Raw genomic sequence first — 18228 nt, 5'->3', positions numbered from 1 at the left:
ACTCGAGGCAATTCGAATGCAATCATCAGGAGCGCAACACGCGGCTTATTATATTACAACAGGCGCTTTGTGGATTAAATTATCAAAAATTTGTTACTGTGTACGAATTATAGCGGTAGGCAGTGGCTTCCCTGGCATTGTTGACATCTATTAGCGACGGTAACAACTCATCATCAGGTGGACCATAAGCTCGTCTGACTACAAGATTAATAAAAAAAAATTGAATCATTTTAAATCTAGATGGATATATGCGAGCTCATGGCACAACTAGTATGGAATGGTAAAACCATAGACAAACGTAAAGGATAACCTCTTCAAACCAGAATGAACATCAATGGACAGGATAGTGATAGATGCCTGACCGAGCTCATAATACTATGTACCTACCGCCAATAATTACGGTTTACAAATCTAATAAAGGCTATCCGATACTTAAATAAGTTTGAAACATAATTAATATCCAGTACCAGATTTAATATTAGTCTAGTAATAACACTTAATATCCCCAAGTTTCTGTACCCGTGAAAGACCTTTTTAAGAGTTGTTCTTCTCTTATTCGGATATCTTTGTTTATATGCACAGACTTGTATTGTTTAACGCTGATTATTAACCGTATATCAAAGACGATTATGTATTTGTGTGCAATGCCTTTTTTCGTCCACTCTCGTTGAATCACGATGTTGCTTATCGATTATGTACTCTCACTCTTCATATCGACATCGGGGGGTCCAACCGAACCACTTTGGGCATCACTGGACTGAACTGAATTTATTTAAAAACGCCTACTTCTTTCGTGACTACTTCTAAAGCTCGCACTTCTATTATGGCGCGATATTGTTTTATCTTACGAGCTTAATGGGTGGAAATATTTAGGAAAAGCGTAGGCGGAACGTAGGTTTATAACATGAAAATATCGGAGGCTTTTTTAACAAACAACGAATAGTAAGCCCCATTTGATCGGATGATTATAATCATCATGAAGCAAATACATTGTGATAGATTTAAATAAAAAAATGTACTTGTACGAATTCGTGTAGGGCGTTTTATTGATTTATTGTTTGTCTGATGGAATTGTTGATGGAAGGTATTTATTTCACAGTGAAAAAATAATTTTTATTTATTGCTTAGATGAATGGACGAGCTAACAGCCCACCAGATGTTCAGTGGTTACTGGAGCCCATAGACATCTACAACGTAAATGCGCCACCCACCCTGAGATATAAGTTCTAAGGTCTCAAGTATAGTTACAACGGCTGCCCTACCCTTCAAACCGAAACGCATTACTGCTTCACGGCAGAAATAGGCAGGGTGGTGGTACCTACCCGCGCGGACTCATAAGAGGTCCTACCACCAGTGATTACGCAAATTATAATTTTGCGGGTTTGATTTTTATTACACGATGTTATTCCTTCACCGTGGAAGTCAATCGTGAACATTTGTTGAGTACGTATTTCATTACAAAAATTGGTACCCGCCCGCGGGATTCGAACACCGGTGCATCGCTTCAACACGAATGCACCGGACATCTTATCCTTTAGGCCACGACGACTTCTATTTTACGAAGACGACGAATATTATAAAATTTTATTGACTTGTATGTACAAAATGCAATCCTCTTACCGATAATGAAAGACAGAGTAGAATAGATTTCGAAAATGGAAAATGCATAGAAAACAATATTCAATATTGCGCCTGTCAAGTATTTGTTAGAATTTCTTACTTATCTATATATGATTTTGAGACACCGGTATATAATCCCAGCCACTTCAATCATCCATCAAAATGTATTCAGTTTATATTCCTGCCAAATTCCTCACTAACTCTTTATCTCCGCTTGAGTATGGGGTTAATGGGGTTATATAAAATCCAACAAGGTCACGCTACGTACCGGTCGGTGCGCTTGTGTCGCGATGCAATTTTTGAATGCAATAGAATTGAGTGGACGCCATTGCCTATGGGCAACGACTACCCTATCCTTCAAGCAAAAACGCATGACCACTTTACGGCAGAATGATGGTGCAGGATTTAATATCTCTAGCACCAGTATGTAATTCTGGGTTCATGGCGCAATATCGCCATACAAACTAACTAATCTAATAAAACGTATTTACAAAAAGATATACCTCGGACCAATCCGATAGTAAATTCAACCTTGTTCAGTCTAGACTTAGGATAATTATTATTTAATTTACATTCACAGTTTATTATTTTAGACACAAACTATATATTATTATTTTCAGTGCTTTGAATTTTGAAGCGTAATTTTCATTTAAATCTGTCAACGAATTTTCTGGGACTAATTTCAATTTTCATTACTAAATTTTAATGAGTAATTTCATAGATATTATATTAAGGCGTTAGTATTTTGAACTGAAGAGCTACAAGTAGTAAGGTTACTCCTAAAAAAAACCTTCCTAATTTTAATATTCCAAATTCCAGAAAGAGAGAGAGAGAGAGAGTGAGAGGGAATGTAAAGAAAACAGAAAAGTATTTTTATACAAAATTATTTGACGAGTTTTCATTCATTCAAGACAAAATTTAATACATTTTCACAGCTGTCTGTCTAGACGTTGTACTTAGGAAGGTTCAAGGTACTTGTATGATTCTAGTTCAAGGTAAACAAACTCAGATAAATTGATATAACATCAGACGGATTGTAACAATACAACTAATTTCGAAGTATTAAATTGAATACTAAAGAGGTATTTTAATTTGATCTTTAATTTTTAATAAAACTACACAGTCTAAGTAATACCTAACCTACATTCAAACCTTAATAAGGTAGCAGTGTATTTTGCATGTGTCTGAAATTCAAATAGTATGGCATCTTTGGAGCTTTTGGTTTATGGATCTCGCTCTTAGACCAGAGCATCACCAGTCGTTCTTGACAGCATTCCTATACCACTAAGCTAAGCTACGGGGCTTTGCTAACGCTTATTCTCCATGTCCGTAATACATACCCGATCTTGTGGACCGAATGGTAAACAGTCGACGTCGCCCTAAACACGTCATTACGGATCCACCCGATCCGTTAACGGTGCTTTTAGGTACTTCAAGCACCGGTCACCGTCCTCACTGAACCCGTCGCTTGCGACGAAGGGCTCCTCCACGAGTAAATTAACCCATAGACACAGCTCACTGAGTTTCTCGCCAGATCTTCTCAGTGGGTCGCGTTTCCGATCCAGTAGTAGATTCTGCTCTTGCTAGGGCCAGTGTTAGCAACACTTCCGGTTTGAGCCCCGTGAGCTCATCTACTCACCCGGTTACGCTGACATAGCCTATTAAGGCTATCAGCTTAGTTAGGAAAAATTTGCCTCAGAACTTGGTTTACCTGAAGCGATTACAACTCACATTACACTAGGGAGCTACCTACGGTCTTCAATTGGTCAAATTACATTTAAGCTATTCAAGACAAAAGCTCGAGTACTCAATCCTAGCAAAAACTAATAAGGGCCGCGCAATACGAATATTTTGTAATTTTGATTACGTTAAGCCTCCGAATCCTTTTAACAGATGCCGATTTAATCGTTTCCAATAACTATAGGTATTGTAAAACATAGTTCATAAATACTTTGTTGATTTTCTAAATGATTTCATCAATTGCTGTTTGTTGATTCACCAAAAATAGCCGACGTGAAGCGTGTCACGATTTATCTACTTAATAATAAATTCAACGAATTTATAATGTGCCTTGCAATGAGTGCTGTGTCAATAAACAGTATCTTCGTTATCATTATTAAATTACGTGAAAATATTCACCTATTCATTAAGTTTGTTACATTATCTGAAAGTTTTTAGACGTGTGGCGTTCAAAGGTTTAAATATCCTCGGGTTAATGTATAGCTTTAATTTTGATTATAGTCAAACACCTTAATAGTTTGTAAGTTCGATGAACTTTAACAATTTAAATAAGAATTAAAATTGCAAGATTCACGTCAACCATAATTTAAATATACAGGACTGACTGGATTAACAACTAGCCATCTGCGGAGAAAGTAGGAATACTAATGTTAAACGTCCACATTATTAATTAGATGAAGAAACTCGTAATGCGACTCGTTATTTGCATTTTTAATTCCAAAATGAATTACTTCGAGTTTTAATGTGTGCAATTTAGTGAAACTGCACCCATTTGTTGAAACTTCACACTTTCGCGGAAGCTATGCAATAGCCGTATGCCCGTCTGCCTTCGAAGGCATTGAAAAAAAAACCCATTATTAAATCTACATCGTACATCGTAGCCACACATATGTAGGACATGCATTCATTTGTTAAAAATACCTTTTGAAAAGCTCGTAAATTATCTTTCGATGAAACTTTTCTCTTTTTTTTACTATCATTCTGTCTCGTTGGGTCTCCAATAAAGAGATTTTAGCAGATTCCGTAGTTCAGTTGCAATAAATAAATTCGGAAGAAGTGTGGCAATTTATTCATGATGATTCGAAGTATCAGTCAATCCTTTGATTGGATATCCTGTTGAGATTTTCACTCATACCAGATTAAATTTATAACACATCGTAAGCATCAATAACTCGTTTAGTTTGAGAACATTAAGGGTGATTTGTGAACAACTACCATTCCGCATGACCTTGCCAAACGGATCGATCGAACGTATTCAATTCATTGTCAGTTTAAGTAATTTTATTTTTTAACAGTTCATTAAATGTAATTTTAGAAAAATTTCTACTCAAACTCCCATTACGTTACACGATAACACTATACTGGTAAATGAGTTCCATGGTTAAATTTGAAACATGTTTGCTTCTATAATTCCACATGAATTTTTGATGTAGCCGATGTAATTTTGCAACCATATTTACAACAAGAAGAAATTTGAACAGCCTCTTATGACAGCATTATTATCCCTCTATTTACAACGAAGAATGGTTCCCCACAAAACCTTGTAAAATAAATTCTTAGATAAGACCGTGCAACAAGAAATAAACTCGCAATAAGTGCTCAATTCAGTCATTTATATAAGTTAAATAAATGTAAATCATCTTAAATAACTTACCTATTGAATCCTATACTAATTTGTGTTTACTTATGTACATATTATGGGTACATACATATGTCCCTAAATGTTTAATGCATTTCACAATACGGAGAGTCCTACGTTATTGCCATTAATGTTGCCAAATGAATAAGACCCAAAAAATGTTTAAACGATATATTATGTGTACCTACTAGTATAATTATATGCTTGCATATTTGCAATAGTATTCTTATAAATTATCAAATTTCGCTCATTTATATACCGTATAAAAGCGAAATCCTGTGAAATAGGTACCGTGTATGGGGATAGGTGTATTATGTACTATTTACTCACCATACTACTGCTTCCATTGATCCCATTCTCTACCAAAATATCTTCGAACAGAATATCAGCTTCGCATGGTGAACACAAATTGCTGAGCAATTCACTAAACCTTTCCACTTTCCGTACACACACGGCTCCTAGCAAGCTCCCAACGTCCTCTTTCACTTTTGGCACTACACTTTCTTCTATTTTCACATTATTAACATCTATTGCTTTATCGGCGGTAGGAGTAAAAGTATTGTGACTATTTTTGAGCCCTAAATCCTCTTCAACGACGTCATTGTTAATTCGTAATTCGATTTGTCTATCTACGTCATCAATAACAAGACTATTGAACAGGTCGTCAATTTTATCATCATCAAAAATTTTGTGTTCTTTTTCGAATTTCATATGAAGATCACCGTTAACCAGTAACGGACTTTTCTCATCATAAGCTTCTTTTGTCTTGTTCTCAATGCTTACATTCTTTCTATTATGATCTAACTTATTCTTCTCTTGCGCACTCTTGCTTTTTGGACTGGTCAATATAACATTAATTCTGTCTTTTTCTAAAATATAATTACTCATGGAATGTTTAGGTTTCATTTTAATAGCACCAATTTCTTTATCAAGCGTACTTTTATTTTCTTTTTCGCTACTTTGTCTTCTATGTGTTGTATTCTTTTTATCCCTATCTATAATTTTGGAATTTTTAGGTAATTTTGATTTAGAATCTTCGAGCAACGATTGGACAGAGGAGCTCCGGTTAGATTTTCGAGGAGAAGGTGAAAATTCGCCATTATTCGTGGCTGCTGCTCTCAATCGCGAGGTACGAGTAGTTCTAATAGGCACTGTAGTTGAAACTGTGTTTATGTTTAGTTCAGAGGAAGACTTGAGATGAGCTGCAGATTCTTCAGCTGCTACCCGATTCGTTGATCGCTTCGTGCGTCTGGAACATAAAATTAAAATGTTGCAATTACGTTACAGAAATTTTTTGGTAATTATTTTAGGAAAAATGATCACCTTTCAGTGACGTTTGCGGAGAACAATGTCGCTGTTCGGGCCGTTAGTTGTTTTCTTCTCTCCTCCTTATATTTTTGGATTCGAGCCGCTCGGGCCTCATCTATAGACTGGCTCATGGTGCTCTCCTCCTGATCCCGTCGCTGTCAAGTACGCCAATGCTTTTCTCTATTTTTATAATATTGAGCTTTTCTCTTATAACTAATATGGACCTTGTCTAGCATTGCGGCATTTAGCGCGCAAAAGGGCGGAATAGTTGGCAGTGATGAGTACAGGCTGGTGATGCGTGTAACCTGGAAAAACAACACGTGGCATGAGCCGTTAATGTTATCTAAAGCGTGAGTAATGCGAGAACAAAAAGGCCGGGGGCGAAGTAACGGAATATAAACAATGTTACTTTATCGAGAAGCTGAGGTTTGTATTAGACATGAAGGGGCTTTGTTTCATTGTGATGAGTGCGGTGCGACATCATGGAATAACGCAATAACTGTGTACGAATAATACAAATTCTCCAAAGTCGATGCATGTTGACGTTAGCCATGATGCAATATAAATGAGAATTATCTGATTAAAGACCAACGACCTCGACTTCACAATAATTATTATCAATAACAAAAAACAAAATACATCTTTGTTTATTGGCACAAAGATAATGAACTCAAACGCTGACCTCATAAACCTATATTTGTCTAATTGGTATGTTTTGACGAATTGATGTTCTAGCGATCTTATTTTATTTATTACCGATTATTGTGTTTCCAATACTCGAACTGTTATTTCCGATGACCTGGATACACTTAAATTACAGGAAATTAAATTAAGTGACAAACACTAGAGAAATTTCATTATCAACAAGAAATAATGGAATACTCGCACAAGTACATCTGTACAGTAAGTAACCTTTGCTGGACATACGTTAATCACATTAATGGGATAATCAAATAGATGAAACCGCTTTGTTGTTCGATGTGGTTTAAACTTCTGACGATATGTTGACAATGTTTGTTTGTCAAAAGTATGTAATGACAATGATACTTATATGACATGATCTTGATTACAATTATCTTAAAAATTAAACCGGTTCTTTGGTTCATTTTGGGACTTGCATATTTTTTATTTATTTATATACAAAATTACATTGAATTTGATTTACATTGAGTTACAAGTACTATTTATTAAATATTTGCTAATATACTATGCTACAAATCAAAACGTACGATAGATTCAAGGAAAACCCTTTTCTAATTTAAAAAAAGCTTTGAAAATATTTCTTCACGGGCGTACTTGGACATGGCTTGGCCGTCCTGGTGGCATTGGTAATGTTTGAGTTTCATGTGTGAATGCTGAATACATGGCCTGTCATCAATGAGAAATAGACTGTTGTACCGACTCAAGCGGATTAGTAATAGACATTCGAAAAGTTGGTATTTTATTTTTTTATTGAACTTAACTTAAACTCGTTCGAACAAGACTCAATATCTGAACTTTGAATGTATGTAAGCTTGCGATGTATTCAATGAAAGACATTACATTAAGGATTAAAGCAATTATAATAATTCATCACCTTATAAGCACACTTTTTGCAATATCAACAGTGTTCGTACGCGCTAATGCAAAAATACTACAATTACTAAGTTAATGAGCGTTCATTTGTTTTACAAATGAGCTCTATTCGAGTACCGGTAAGTAATATAAATAATATTTTAACATAAATGATTCACGAATACCATTTAAAGAAACGCTTGACGACTGTTTCAACTTTTATAGATGATGACACGGCTATTTGCATATTACTCGTGGATTTGTATAATAAAATAAAAACAGCAAACAGCTCAGAGTTATAGTGATACAACTTACAGACTACCAAAAGTGAAAAGTTATTATTGCACTTCGCTTTACGCAGAGCTAAATAATTTTATGTATATGTAAAGGGTTTGTTCAAACGACCTCGTCACTATTATATTCGACGAATCTCAACAGTAACGAAGCATGCCGATTCCGTAAGTCAACCAGTCTTTAACTAACACCTTTGCCTATTTGTGTGGAGTTATAGTTGTACTCACACATTATTATAATATAGCTTGTAACAGTGTCAGTAATAGAATCCTTATTCTAATGCGGTTGAAATTTCAATAATTTCAAAACTACGTCACAAGGTGAACGGTGGCATTTTTTTTACGTCAAAATGTCAGAAGTCTCTGGAAACCTCACTGCAGATGATTGACGAGCTCATCTGCCCAACTATGAACAAAAACCACGTCAAAAAAGACCGTGAAGTTGAACGAAGAGAATAACATTTAACATTATCATAATGGCACTAACGCTAAAAGATTTAAATATAAATCTATATCTAGTAAAGAAAAGTTATTCAAGTCTACAGTTATGCATTTCTTATTTTCAGTCACTAATCCTCTTTGCTAAACGGAAAGCACGTTTCCCTTAAACCATTTATTTGCGTTATTATCTATAACTAGAGGTCCCCTGGTAGTCGAAATTCGACTATAACTAATGGAAATTAAAAGTTTGATTCTATTGTCAAGGACTATTATACTTCTTTAATCACAGATTTCGTCAAGACTACACTTTAGACAAATATTAATAAAGAGAAAACAATATTTAATCTATTCTCAATTTGACAGACTATAACTGACAGACTGCAAAGAAAATTATGACAATAAATAAATAGTATGCATGCGTGTGTGTGTCAAATACATGGTAGTGTGTGTAATGTTTTCGTTATTGATATAATGTATCTTTTATGCATTATTTTACAAAAATATTAGCATTGTGCACTCCTTCTCTATATTCTCTATAAGTGTGGGAAATTTCATACTCCTCCGTCCGCGCAATTTTCGTAAAAAGGGGTACAAAGTTTTTGCTTCACGTATTAATTATCTATAATATTTCCTATTTCTAAAGTGTTGGTCTGTTTAAAAAAAAGGCTTAATCTGTTATTTGTATTTGGACATGTTCTAGATCCATCTAGCGTACAATGCTTCCAGAGCCCATATGCACTAAACCTATGAGTTCCGAAATTGTCCTTGTTTAAGATAAGACGCCCAGTGAGCTCGTTTCCAGTGATGTGACTGCCGGTGTACTTACTGATCTCTAAAGCAGGTAACATTTTTTCTAAGAAATTGCTTACTTAACACGCCATAACTGCCATGCTTTCCCCGGTGTCCTACGCAGCGCACTGAACTAATTATGTCGATTTCTCCCTTCGATCTTACTAAAGCGCTGGAATAGACTCTGGGTAAGACGAATCCGAAGATACTGAAAATTAATCTATTTCTAAGCGACCTAAAAGACTAGTGGTTACTGGTGGTAGGACCTCTTGTGAGTCCGCGCGGTAGTGGTAGGTACCACCACCCTGCCTATTTCTGCCGTGAAGCAGTAATGCGTTTCGGGTTGAAGGGTGGGGCAGCCGTTGTAACTATACTTGAGACCTTAATAGAACTTATATCTCAAGGTGGGTGGCGCATTTACGTCGTAGATGTCTATGGGCTCCAGTAACCACTGAACACCAGGTAGGCTGTAAGCTCGTCCACCAATCTAAGCAATAAAAAAAAAAAGACTAAAACATACATTAACAAAAAAAAGAAATCTAGGCAATCCAGGCGGTTAGAAACAGAAATCGAAATAATTACTTCAGTGGGCCGCGTAGGGCACCGGTGACCTACATGGCAGTCAACGTGTTAACAAGTGTTCACAAACAACTTCTACGATGAAGGAATAACATCTATGTAATACATATAGTGATAGATTTATGTGAAATTATGGAATGTGAAACAGGTTAGTAATTTAGTAATACATAATTGATTTACTGGAATTCAGTCTTCCTATCGAGACAATCACTTCTGGTATCTATCCGTTAGAACTATAACTGTAATCTTGAGTCCACATAGTGTTAACGTATTATCCGAATAATCGGATTACCCATTTTATGTCATTTGTAGTTGCAGGTATATTTGTTATATCTACTGATTGAGTATCTGAGTTAGTGAGTTAATGAGTTAATGTTACTGAGTTAAACCTAGTTAATAAGACCCGCTCATGCTTAATCAGGATAGTTCTGCGTTCACATTTAATGTGGGTAGTTTTACAATTTTTGGCCTAGAATTACAGTTGCAGCAACTAAATATTGGAGATTTTTTTTTTGGACCATCCAGGTCATAGTTACGATCCACTGGTGGGTAAAGCTTAAAGATAACTCCCGTATACGTCGGAACCTTTAGATACCGCATTGTGAAAGCCTTCTCGCACTTTAATGAACGAGTTAGGAAATTATTATGAATATTTTATCCATTAAACAGGAACCGACGAAGTAGTCTGTAGCTATGCAGGCTAAAAGACTGACATGGCGTTAAACTTATGTTATTAAACGAATAACCAAATCTCCAAATTATAAAAAGGAATTAAATGTAGTAATTCATTCAAAAATACTAGAGTAAAGGAAAAAAGAAATGATAGATAATGATGTCTAAGCAAAAGACGTGATCGGTGTTTCTATTTCTTGTCTTCTCTTTTTCTTTTTTAAAACTGGATGGATTATAATTTTTCCGAACAAACTTTGTTAGGTTTAGTTCTCTCACTCATAATTTGATGTTAGCCTGCCATAAAACAATGACAAATTTGTCAATTTTCATAATTTTACATAGGTTTCATATTATTTAATCTCAAAAACAATAAAGATATGGCAACGGTAGATACAGGCTATGTGAAAATATTTATACCATCATCCAGTTATAAAACAGGAGAATAAATTTGTATCGACAAAACGCACCAGCTCGTCTGTCTATATGTAAACCAATAATCGATATCGTTGAACGAATTTAACTTACCATCAGCTGAATAACATTTTCATCTGATTTTATTAGCAATGAAAAATACATGCAAAAAGAGTGTCTCCTAATAAACTGAATGTTATCTCCTAGTAAGCAGAGACACATTAAATTGTTAGCTCTGGATACCGGATGCATTTATAAACTACATGCTATTATCGACTGTACCTCGACCTCAAATGAGCTAATGAACAAACAATACCACTCGGCACTTGACATTGACATTGTACTTGAGCAAAACGAAAAGTATTAAGTATTAAACAGGAGTGTCGTGTTCAAATGTCACTCGTAAAATTTCTGTCGCGGTGGTTTTATGATAACGGAGTAAAAATTCTCCACAACTACAAATAGAATTACGCTGACGAAACAATAAATGTATTATTATGTTTTGCGGTCTTCATGAAAAGGTTGGCTTTTCTTTTCGAGGTATAGTTAGTATCTAACCAATTTAGTTAACGAAGACAATTCGTAATTATTCAGTATTATCACTTTGGATTGCTGTAAGTTACGTGGAAAGTGGAAATGATCCAGATCATGCCACTGTTTCCATCATCTTTACTGTCAGAGATAAGAACCATCTCAATTACAAATTACATTCTGAAAAATAATGTTCAGTTATACATTACTAAGCTTTGAAATGAATTATCTTGCCACATAATTACCACAACGTACTGACATGATCATTTTGGAAATTATGATGAAATAATTAAAACACTATAGCAACAGAATTAGCATCACGGAAGGCGCAAAGTATTCGCAATTTATTATAAAAATGTATATATACTATTCGAATTCTAAAAGACTGATGCTGCATTAAATACGTTGAACCCGAGTTTAAAGTCCAGAATAGTCTAGACAGCTGGAAAGTTCGATCGATGTCTCGAATCAAGTTAATAAAGTCGGACCTCTCTCGAAAACCTGACGATTCATGAGTTTCATAACTCAGTGTAACTTAGAGAATTATGTTTAAAGCAAATTAAGACATCTGTTGCATATTTTTGTTCAAGTGAAACTGATACGTTTTGACAACGAAAACTAATGTTGTATCAACTTTTTTAAGATCACAGTAGACTAAAACATAACGCATTTGATACAATTGAATTTGACATATTTGAGGTAGTGGTACGTTTACCGTCCGGAAATTTAAAAATACATCGAAAAGGATGATCCTATGTGAGGCTATCGCAAGCCACGTCATTCCTAAACTCAATTAAATAATCCTTTCGATCCGTCTGATCAGACTCTGCACAAACATCATGTGACTAGCAGTTTCGTGCAAATCGGGTTGATGCCTTCACACATACATCCAGATAATCTAGTGCCAAGATAACAAATGAGAAAGTGATCCAGATACGACGTGATAAAGGTTGGTCTTTAAAAATGATATCAATTTAGGAGACTGGGACATTTAACGGAAAAACATGTGGATTTTTCAATGGAATTCACCACTTCCATGAATGCACTCCAAATAGTACCTTTACTCTTGATTCGTTTTTATTATTATTAACAGAGCGGTTCGGTCGCGTGCATCTCTCAGTCTAATTCACACGAACGAAGAGCCACGTATAATAATATTATATAGGAGTTTTATGTCGGCAAGCCACACGCCGTTCCGCATTGCAAACGAGCAATGAAAGATCACGACCCGAATGAGAAAGAAGAAAATAGCACTGAAAATAAGAGTAACGTCGTGAACAGCACGTAAAACTAAAGAAGACACATTAAAGAAAAGATATATTCTAAACAATCTAGAAACTACAGCTCATGTTAGTCTTTAAGACTATCCAGTCAAACGCACATTCGATCGCTTCGTTGACTATCTAAGACGTATAGTTGGTGACCCTGAGTATTATGCTATGATTACCTTGTTTGATTCTCAGTCGGTATTAGTATCAATGCGATATATTCGAGATCTGGGTTTTCGTCTAGTATCTGTTTCGGGCACCTATAAAATAATGTCCCAGCTTTTAGAGCATTTGTATGTAGATGATTTATTTATTATTTGATTAGAATAATCGCGACCCGTCGATACTGTTGAATTATTATTACGAAGAATTTATCTGAGATTTTTTTTTTAAAGAACACGTCATAATATATCACAAAATAAATCATTTAAATTAATTAGAATTCAATGCAGATTGTTGGTCTGGATAGCCACTTTAGGAACTCTATCAACAATTTGAAAGCCCCTCAAAGAGAGTCCGTTAATGGAATAAAATTTGAAACTTTAACAAAAAAAAAAAGAGTGGTACCATTATGCGGGACCAGTTTCGTGTGTTGCAAAAAGTTTATTTATAGCACTGAATGCATACAATGGCGTGATAATTTAATTTACTGTGAATGCATTTACAGTGGTTTAAGTCGTTCTCATTTCTCGCGAAAATGTGAACGTCATTTTGAACTCTGCAGATTCTGTGAAATTTATTGTTGCTAAAAACGTCGAGCTGTATACTATGGGTATTGTTTTACTCAGTGGGCAAATAGAAAAATAACCATAACACTAAATGCTCAATATGAATTACTTAATTTTATATAAGAACTAAACTTAGATCAAATCAATCTAGAATCCTAAAATAATCCGCCGTTTCCAAAAACAGGCAAAGCACTTATTTTTTGTAATTTAACTTTCTTTTAGGTAGGTACACAAACAAATCGGTCACTCGTCGTGTCGGTCGTATGCAGTTATCTACGCCACATTTGAAAGTGTAACATTCTAAGCATGACTGGAATGACACGTAGCCACGATAATTTCCCTTGACAATATTTGCTCGGATCATAAAAGTTAAGATATAACGCAAACAATTTGTTCCGTAGTCTACTACTCCGTTCTTTTGCAAGATGTATCGTTTTTGATTTCGCACCAAAAACGCATGCAACAGATTCCAAACGAGAATTTATAATCAATTGCGCAGTGTAATAGAAAAAAAGAAAGAAATAAATTATTTATTCGCTAAGCATAGTGAAAATGAGTTATTACATAATTATGTTAAAAGCAGCGTGTATGGTTTGCCATTATTTGACATGCGAATATTAGTGCAGTGCAAGATGTTATGATATTATATAATTTACGTTTCATTCATCCATAATTCAAAAAATAATTAAAAACCACTTATTTTGAATGTCGTCCCTAAGAAAATCATTTATGTGATAATAATTTTCACTAATATGTTTATCTTTTAGTTTTTTTCTTAAAATGAAAATCTTCTAGGTCTCTTAATTTCTTTGGTAGTTTATTAAATATCCTAATAATTATAACACAAAAAAATTCTTTTGGAAAGAACTATAATATATATTTGTATAAATAGACAAAGACAAAACAGTGCCATCTTTTCAACGTTTCAACGTAATTTTCATCAGCTTGAACATTTGAAAACTCGTATCAAGGTCCAACGATTATACAATAATTTTAGTCTATCCTAAAATTACATATTACCAGAATTATCAAGATTAAAAAGAATACTTTGTAGTTCAATTTAATATCAATCTGTGTATTTTTATAATATTTAATTCTCTTTTATATGTCAACGATCATTTTTTGTTTAACTAGGATTGTTTGGCTTTAGTTGTTATCATTAAAAACATTTTGGAAATAATTTTTGCTCTTTTCAAACAGAGTATGTCAATAGCAAACACAAAAAGAAAAATAGCTACATAAAATGAATGAAAATCTTCGATTAGGACGAACAATAGTTACTATAAGTGCGATAATTTATTTTAATATTTCATCACTTTATTACAAAGAAAATAATTCACATGAAATTTAAATGTAAATCATATTCCAAAAATAGTAGGATCACGTATCCGAAACGTCCTCGTTAAGTAAATCGAATGAGTGAGTCATATTATAATCTTGTAGACTTGTTGCTTGGGACTTTTGCTTCGAGAATACACACGGTTAAAGGTTTAAGTAGAAAAAGCGTTATATGCTGTTCATGCTTTTTACTGGTGGTAGGACCTCTTGTGAGTCCGCGCGGGTGGGTACCACCACCCTGCCTAATTCTGCCGTGAAGCAGCAATGCGTTTCGGTTTGAAGGGTGGGGCAGCCGTTGTAACTATACTTGAGACCTTAGAACTTGTATCTCAAGGTGGGTGGCGCATTTACGTTGTGGATGTCTATGGGCTCCAGTAACCACTTAACACCAGGTGGGCAGTGAGCTCGTCCACCCGTCTAAGCAATAAAAAAAAACCCGATGGAAGGAGACATGTTTGATTTAAGATATCCGCGAAAAGAAAATCCAGAGCAAGCTGCTCCTTCCATTTATAGTAGAATTGAATAGCGATATGTAATAGTATTATATTAATAATTAATGAAGTTATCTAATACACGATTCTTTCCCACGCGATTTCTTTTATTTAAGACATCGGAAGTTGTGTATTACATTATCCAAATTTGCGTCCGTCTTATTATATAAAACAATTAAAATTTCGGCCACCTGATATATCTGATGAAGTTCTAAATTAGTGAAAGGGATGATTAATTATTAACAAAATTCAAATATTTCAACTCGAGTTCGTTATAAAAAAACTCGGTAATGAATATACAAACTTCCAAAGAGAGTGTAACTCCGGTGGAATTAAACAATGAAAAGTATAAAAAATTCCGGTGAATTACAGTCATATTTTTGTAGCTTGTGAATACTTTTGTCCCTTGATAAAAGAAGTTTCTCAATGTAATGTTTATGCCGATTTGTGTTTTCGCGTAATGAAACCGTTGCGTCGTGCACCCTGTACCGCTATATAAAAATACAGCCAGACCGGATTTTATCGAAAGCCAGTTTCGCCTTGGAGATTCTTGCTTAATTTATACTCAGATAACTTAAAGCTGCCTAGACTTTTTTGGAACGCGACATTGAGCACCGTTGCTTTATTAGGAACCGAATCCTCTAAAACAATTTAATTGGTTGTTATAATAGCTTTCTAAAAAAGACTGACTGCTCGGTGATGTAAATTTCGAAAAATGAAGTTTTTTTAAATATATTTTTTTGATATGTTTCACAAAAAAACGATGATGATATGATATAGTAAATGAGATTACGCAATGATTTATAATCTAAAAAAAATCATAATGTATTTTTATTGTGGTATAAAAATCTAGGACATAAGCAGAATGACCCGGGTGGCCTAAACATAATAAAAGTTATGTTTATTTATTCAAACGAAGACTTATATTAGGTAACCATAGCATTCGTTATGCCAATAGACTGCTACTGATTTAATAATTGTAATTTCGTCTTTTAAATACGAAGGAGCTCACCTCATTTTAACTGGTTATTTGAGCCTATGTATCATGGCCTCATCACCATGAGACATCATCAGGTCTGAGTCTTTAATTATAGTTTGACGGATATCCCATCCTTCAAACTGTAACTAAGTAAGTGTTCATGTATGCTTCACTTCACATTGAGTACATTATTATTGTGATTAGCGTCCGAAATCATGTTTATTTTTAGCTTTTTCACCATTTACAGTAATTGTTTGGACACAATCGTATCTTTTGACCGGACGGACGTTTTATCACGTTCTTTTGACTACCGATGCCAGTATTTAACGAAAATAATATTAGACTATGTAGTAACGATTTAAATATAGTGCAAGGTAGAGGGGGAAGAGGTCGACCGAAGAAGACATGGATGGAGTGTGTGAGTGACAATATGAGAGAGAGAGAGAGGAGTGAACGTGGAGATTACGACTGATAGAAGTGAATGGAAGAGAAAAATTAACTGTGCCGACCCCACCTAGTGGGATAGGGTGGAGAAAAAGAAGAGTAGTAACGATTTAAATGTTCACAACGCCCTCCACGTCGCCAGAGACAGATGCAGAAAGATCGTGCGAGAGAAAGTGATACAGAATGGTGGTCGCAACTCTCAGCACTGAGGAATACGATGCAAGGAGAAGAAGAAAACGCGCACAGGGATTTTAGTATTTCCTTTGGTTTACGCGTGTCGTAGATATAATTAAAACTAGTTTTACGGATTAAACTCGTGTTCTTTAGTGTCTATAATGACACTAAAGAACACGAGTTTAATAATTTTATATTTATATAAAAATATTACAATTACGACGTTTCGAATACTTTTCGGTTTTCCTTGTCACTGAAGACTTTAAAAACACGAGATTATCCCGTAAAAGTAGTTTTAATTCCACAGTAAATTTGTTAATTTTTAATTAATCATTTACACATTTATTTAATCCTAGATACTGAAGTTTTTATTTATTTTTCCTTCATTCAGATATATTCTACAAACAGTAATACAGGCTCTTCTTCGATACACACATGTAAAATTAACAAATGTATTGTTTTGAAGAAATATCCTCAAACCTCCTAAATATTGTGGTCTATCATACCACTATTTGGAATCAGCGGATTTTTCTTTCGTTTGAGCGAGGTCACAAATATTTCTGAGCTCTAGATGTAACCACATAGGATACATTTCATTTCGGTGTGAAAACACAAACAGGGATATCTTTGATATCTTAGAACAACACTCACGACTAATGCCGTCTATTTATAACTCGTATCTTACATTATACGTACATGATTAACGTATGCAACTATTAAAGCGTTCGCGACAGATAAGACGACCCGGTGTATGTAAATTATACTCTATTTTAATAGCTACTAGCACGTGTTTAGGGACGAGTACTTTGGTGTAAGGATAAACCTAAATATAATAAATAATAGTTTAAAAAAATTAACAAAATACGCTTTTATAGAAAATCCAACTAAAAAATGGAAAGTAAATGTTATTATATGTCTCTTTTTTTAGTTGAATTTCAATTTTTTATTTTTATTTGTCATTGGTCCTTAATAAGTATACCAAATTTCGAGTTAATCCGACGTTTTGAAGGGGGGTCAAAATCATGTTCAAAGATTCCGTTACTTACTAACATATATACGTCTGAAGCCAGTAAAAGCGTATTAAAAGTGAAAAATTCCTCTATTAATGTCTGAACAAAATTACGTCGATTTTTTTGCAGGGAAAAGGACCGGCGTTCTGATTCGGTGGATAAGTGAGTCGTTAACCAAAGCAAGCCTGATTAATTTATATACGAGCCGCGACTTTCACG

The 18228-nt window shown here is 34.6% G+C and overlaps 1 protein-coding gene across 10 annotated transcripts in view; it reads right to left on the bottom strand.

Moving 5' to 3' along the window:
- Positions 1-18228, bottom strand: part of Svil (Supervillin) — a 211211-nt gene that overhangs the window by 183630 nt on the left and 9353 nt on the right. For all 10 annotated transcript variants that reach the window (XM_089730870.1, XM_028173249.2, XM_089730872.1 and 7 more), the window contains exons 2-3: positions 6323-6612; positions 5330-6248 (exon numbers count right to left, since the gene is read on the bottom strand). In XM_089730870.1, coding sequence (XP_089586996.1) covers positions 5330-6248; positions 6323-6438 — 1035 coding nt within the window. In that variant the 5' untranslated portion in view covers positions 6439-6612. The remainder of the gene's footprint in view (positions 1-5329; positions 6249-6322; positions 6613-18228) is intronic.

Source organism: Bombyx mandarina, chromosome 11, assembly GCF_030267445.1.
Source record: "Bombyx mandarina strain Sakado chromosome 11, ASM3026744v2".
Lineage (NCBI taxonomy): Eukaryota > Metazoa > Arthropoda > Insecta > Lepidoptera > Bombycidae > Bombyx > Bombyx mandarina.
This window is presented reverse-complemented; position numbering and strand designations above follow the sequence as displayed.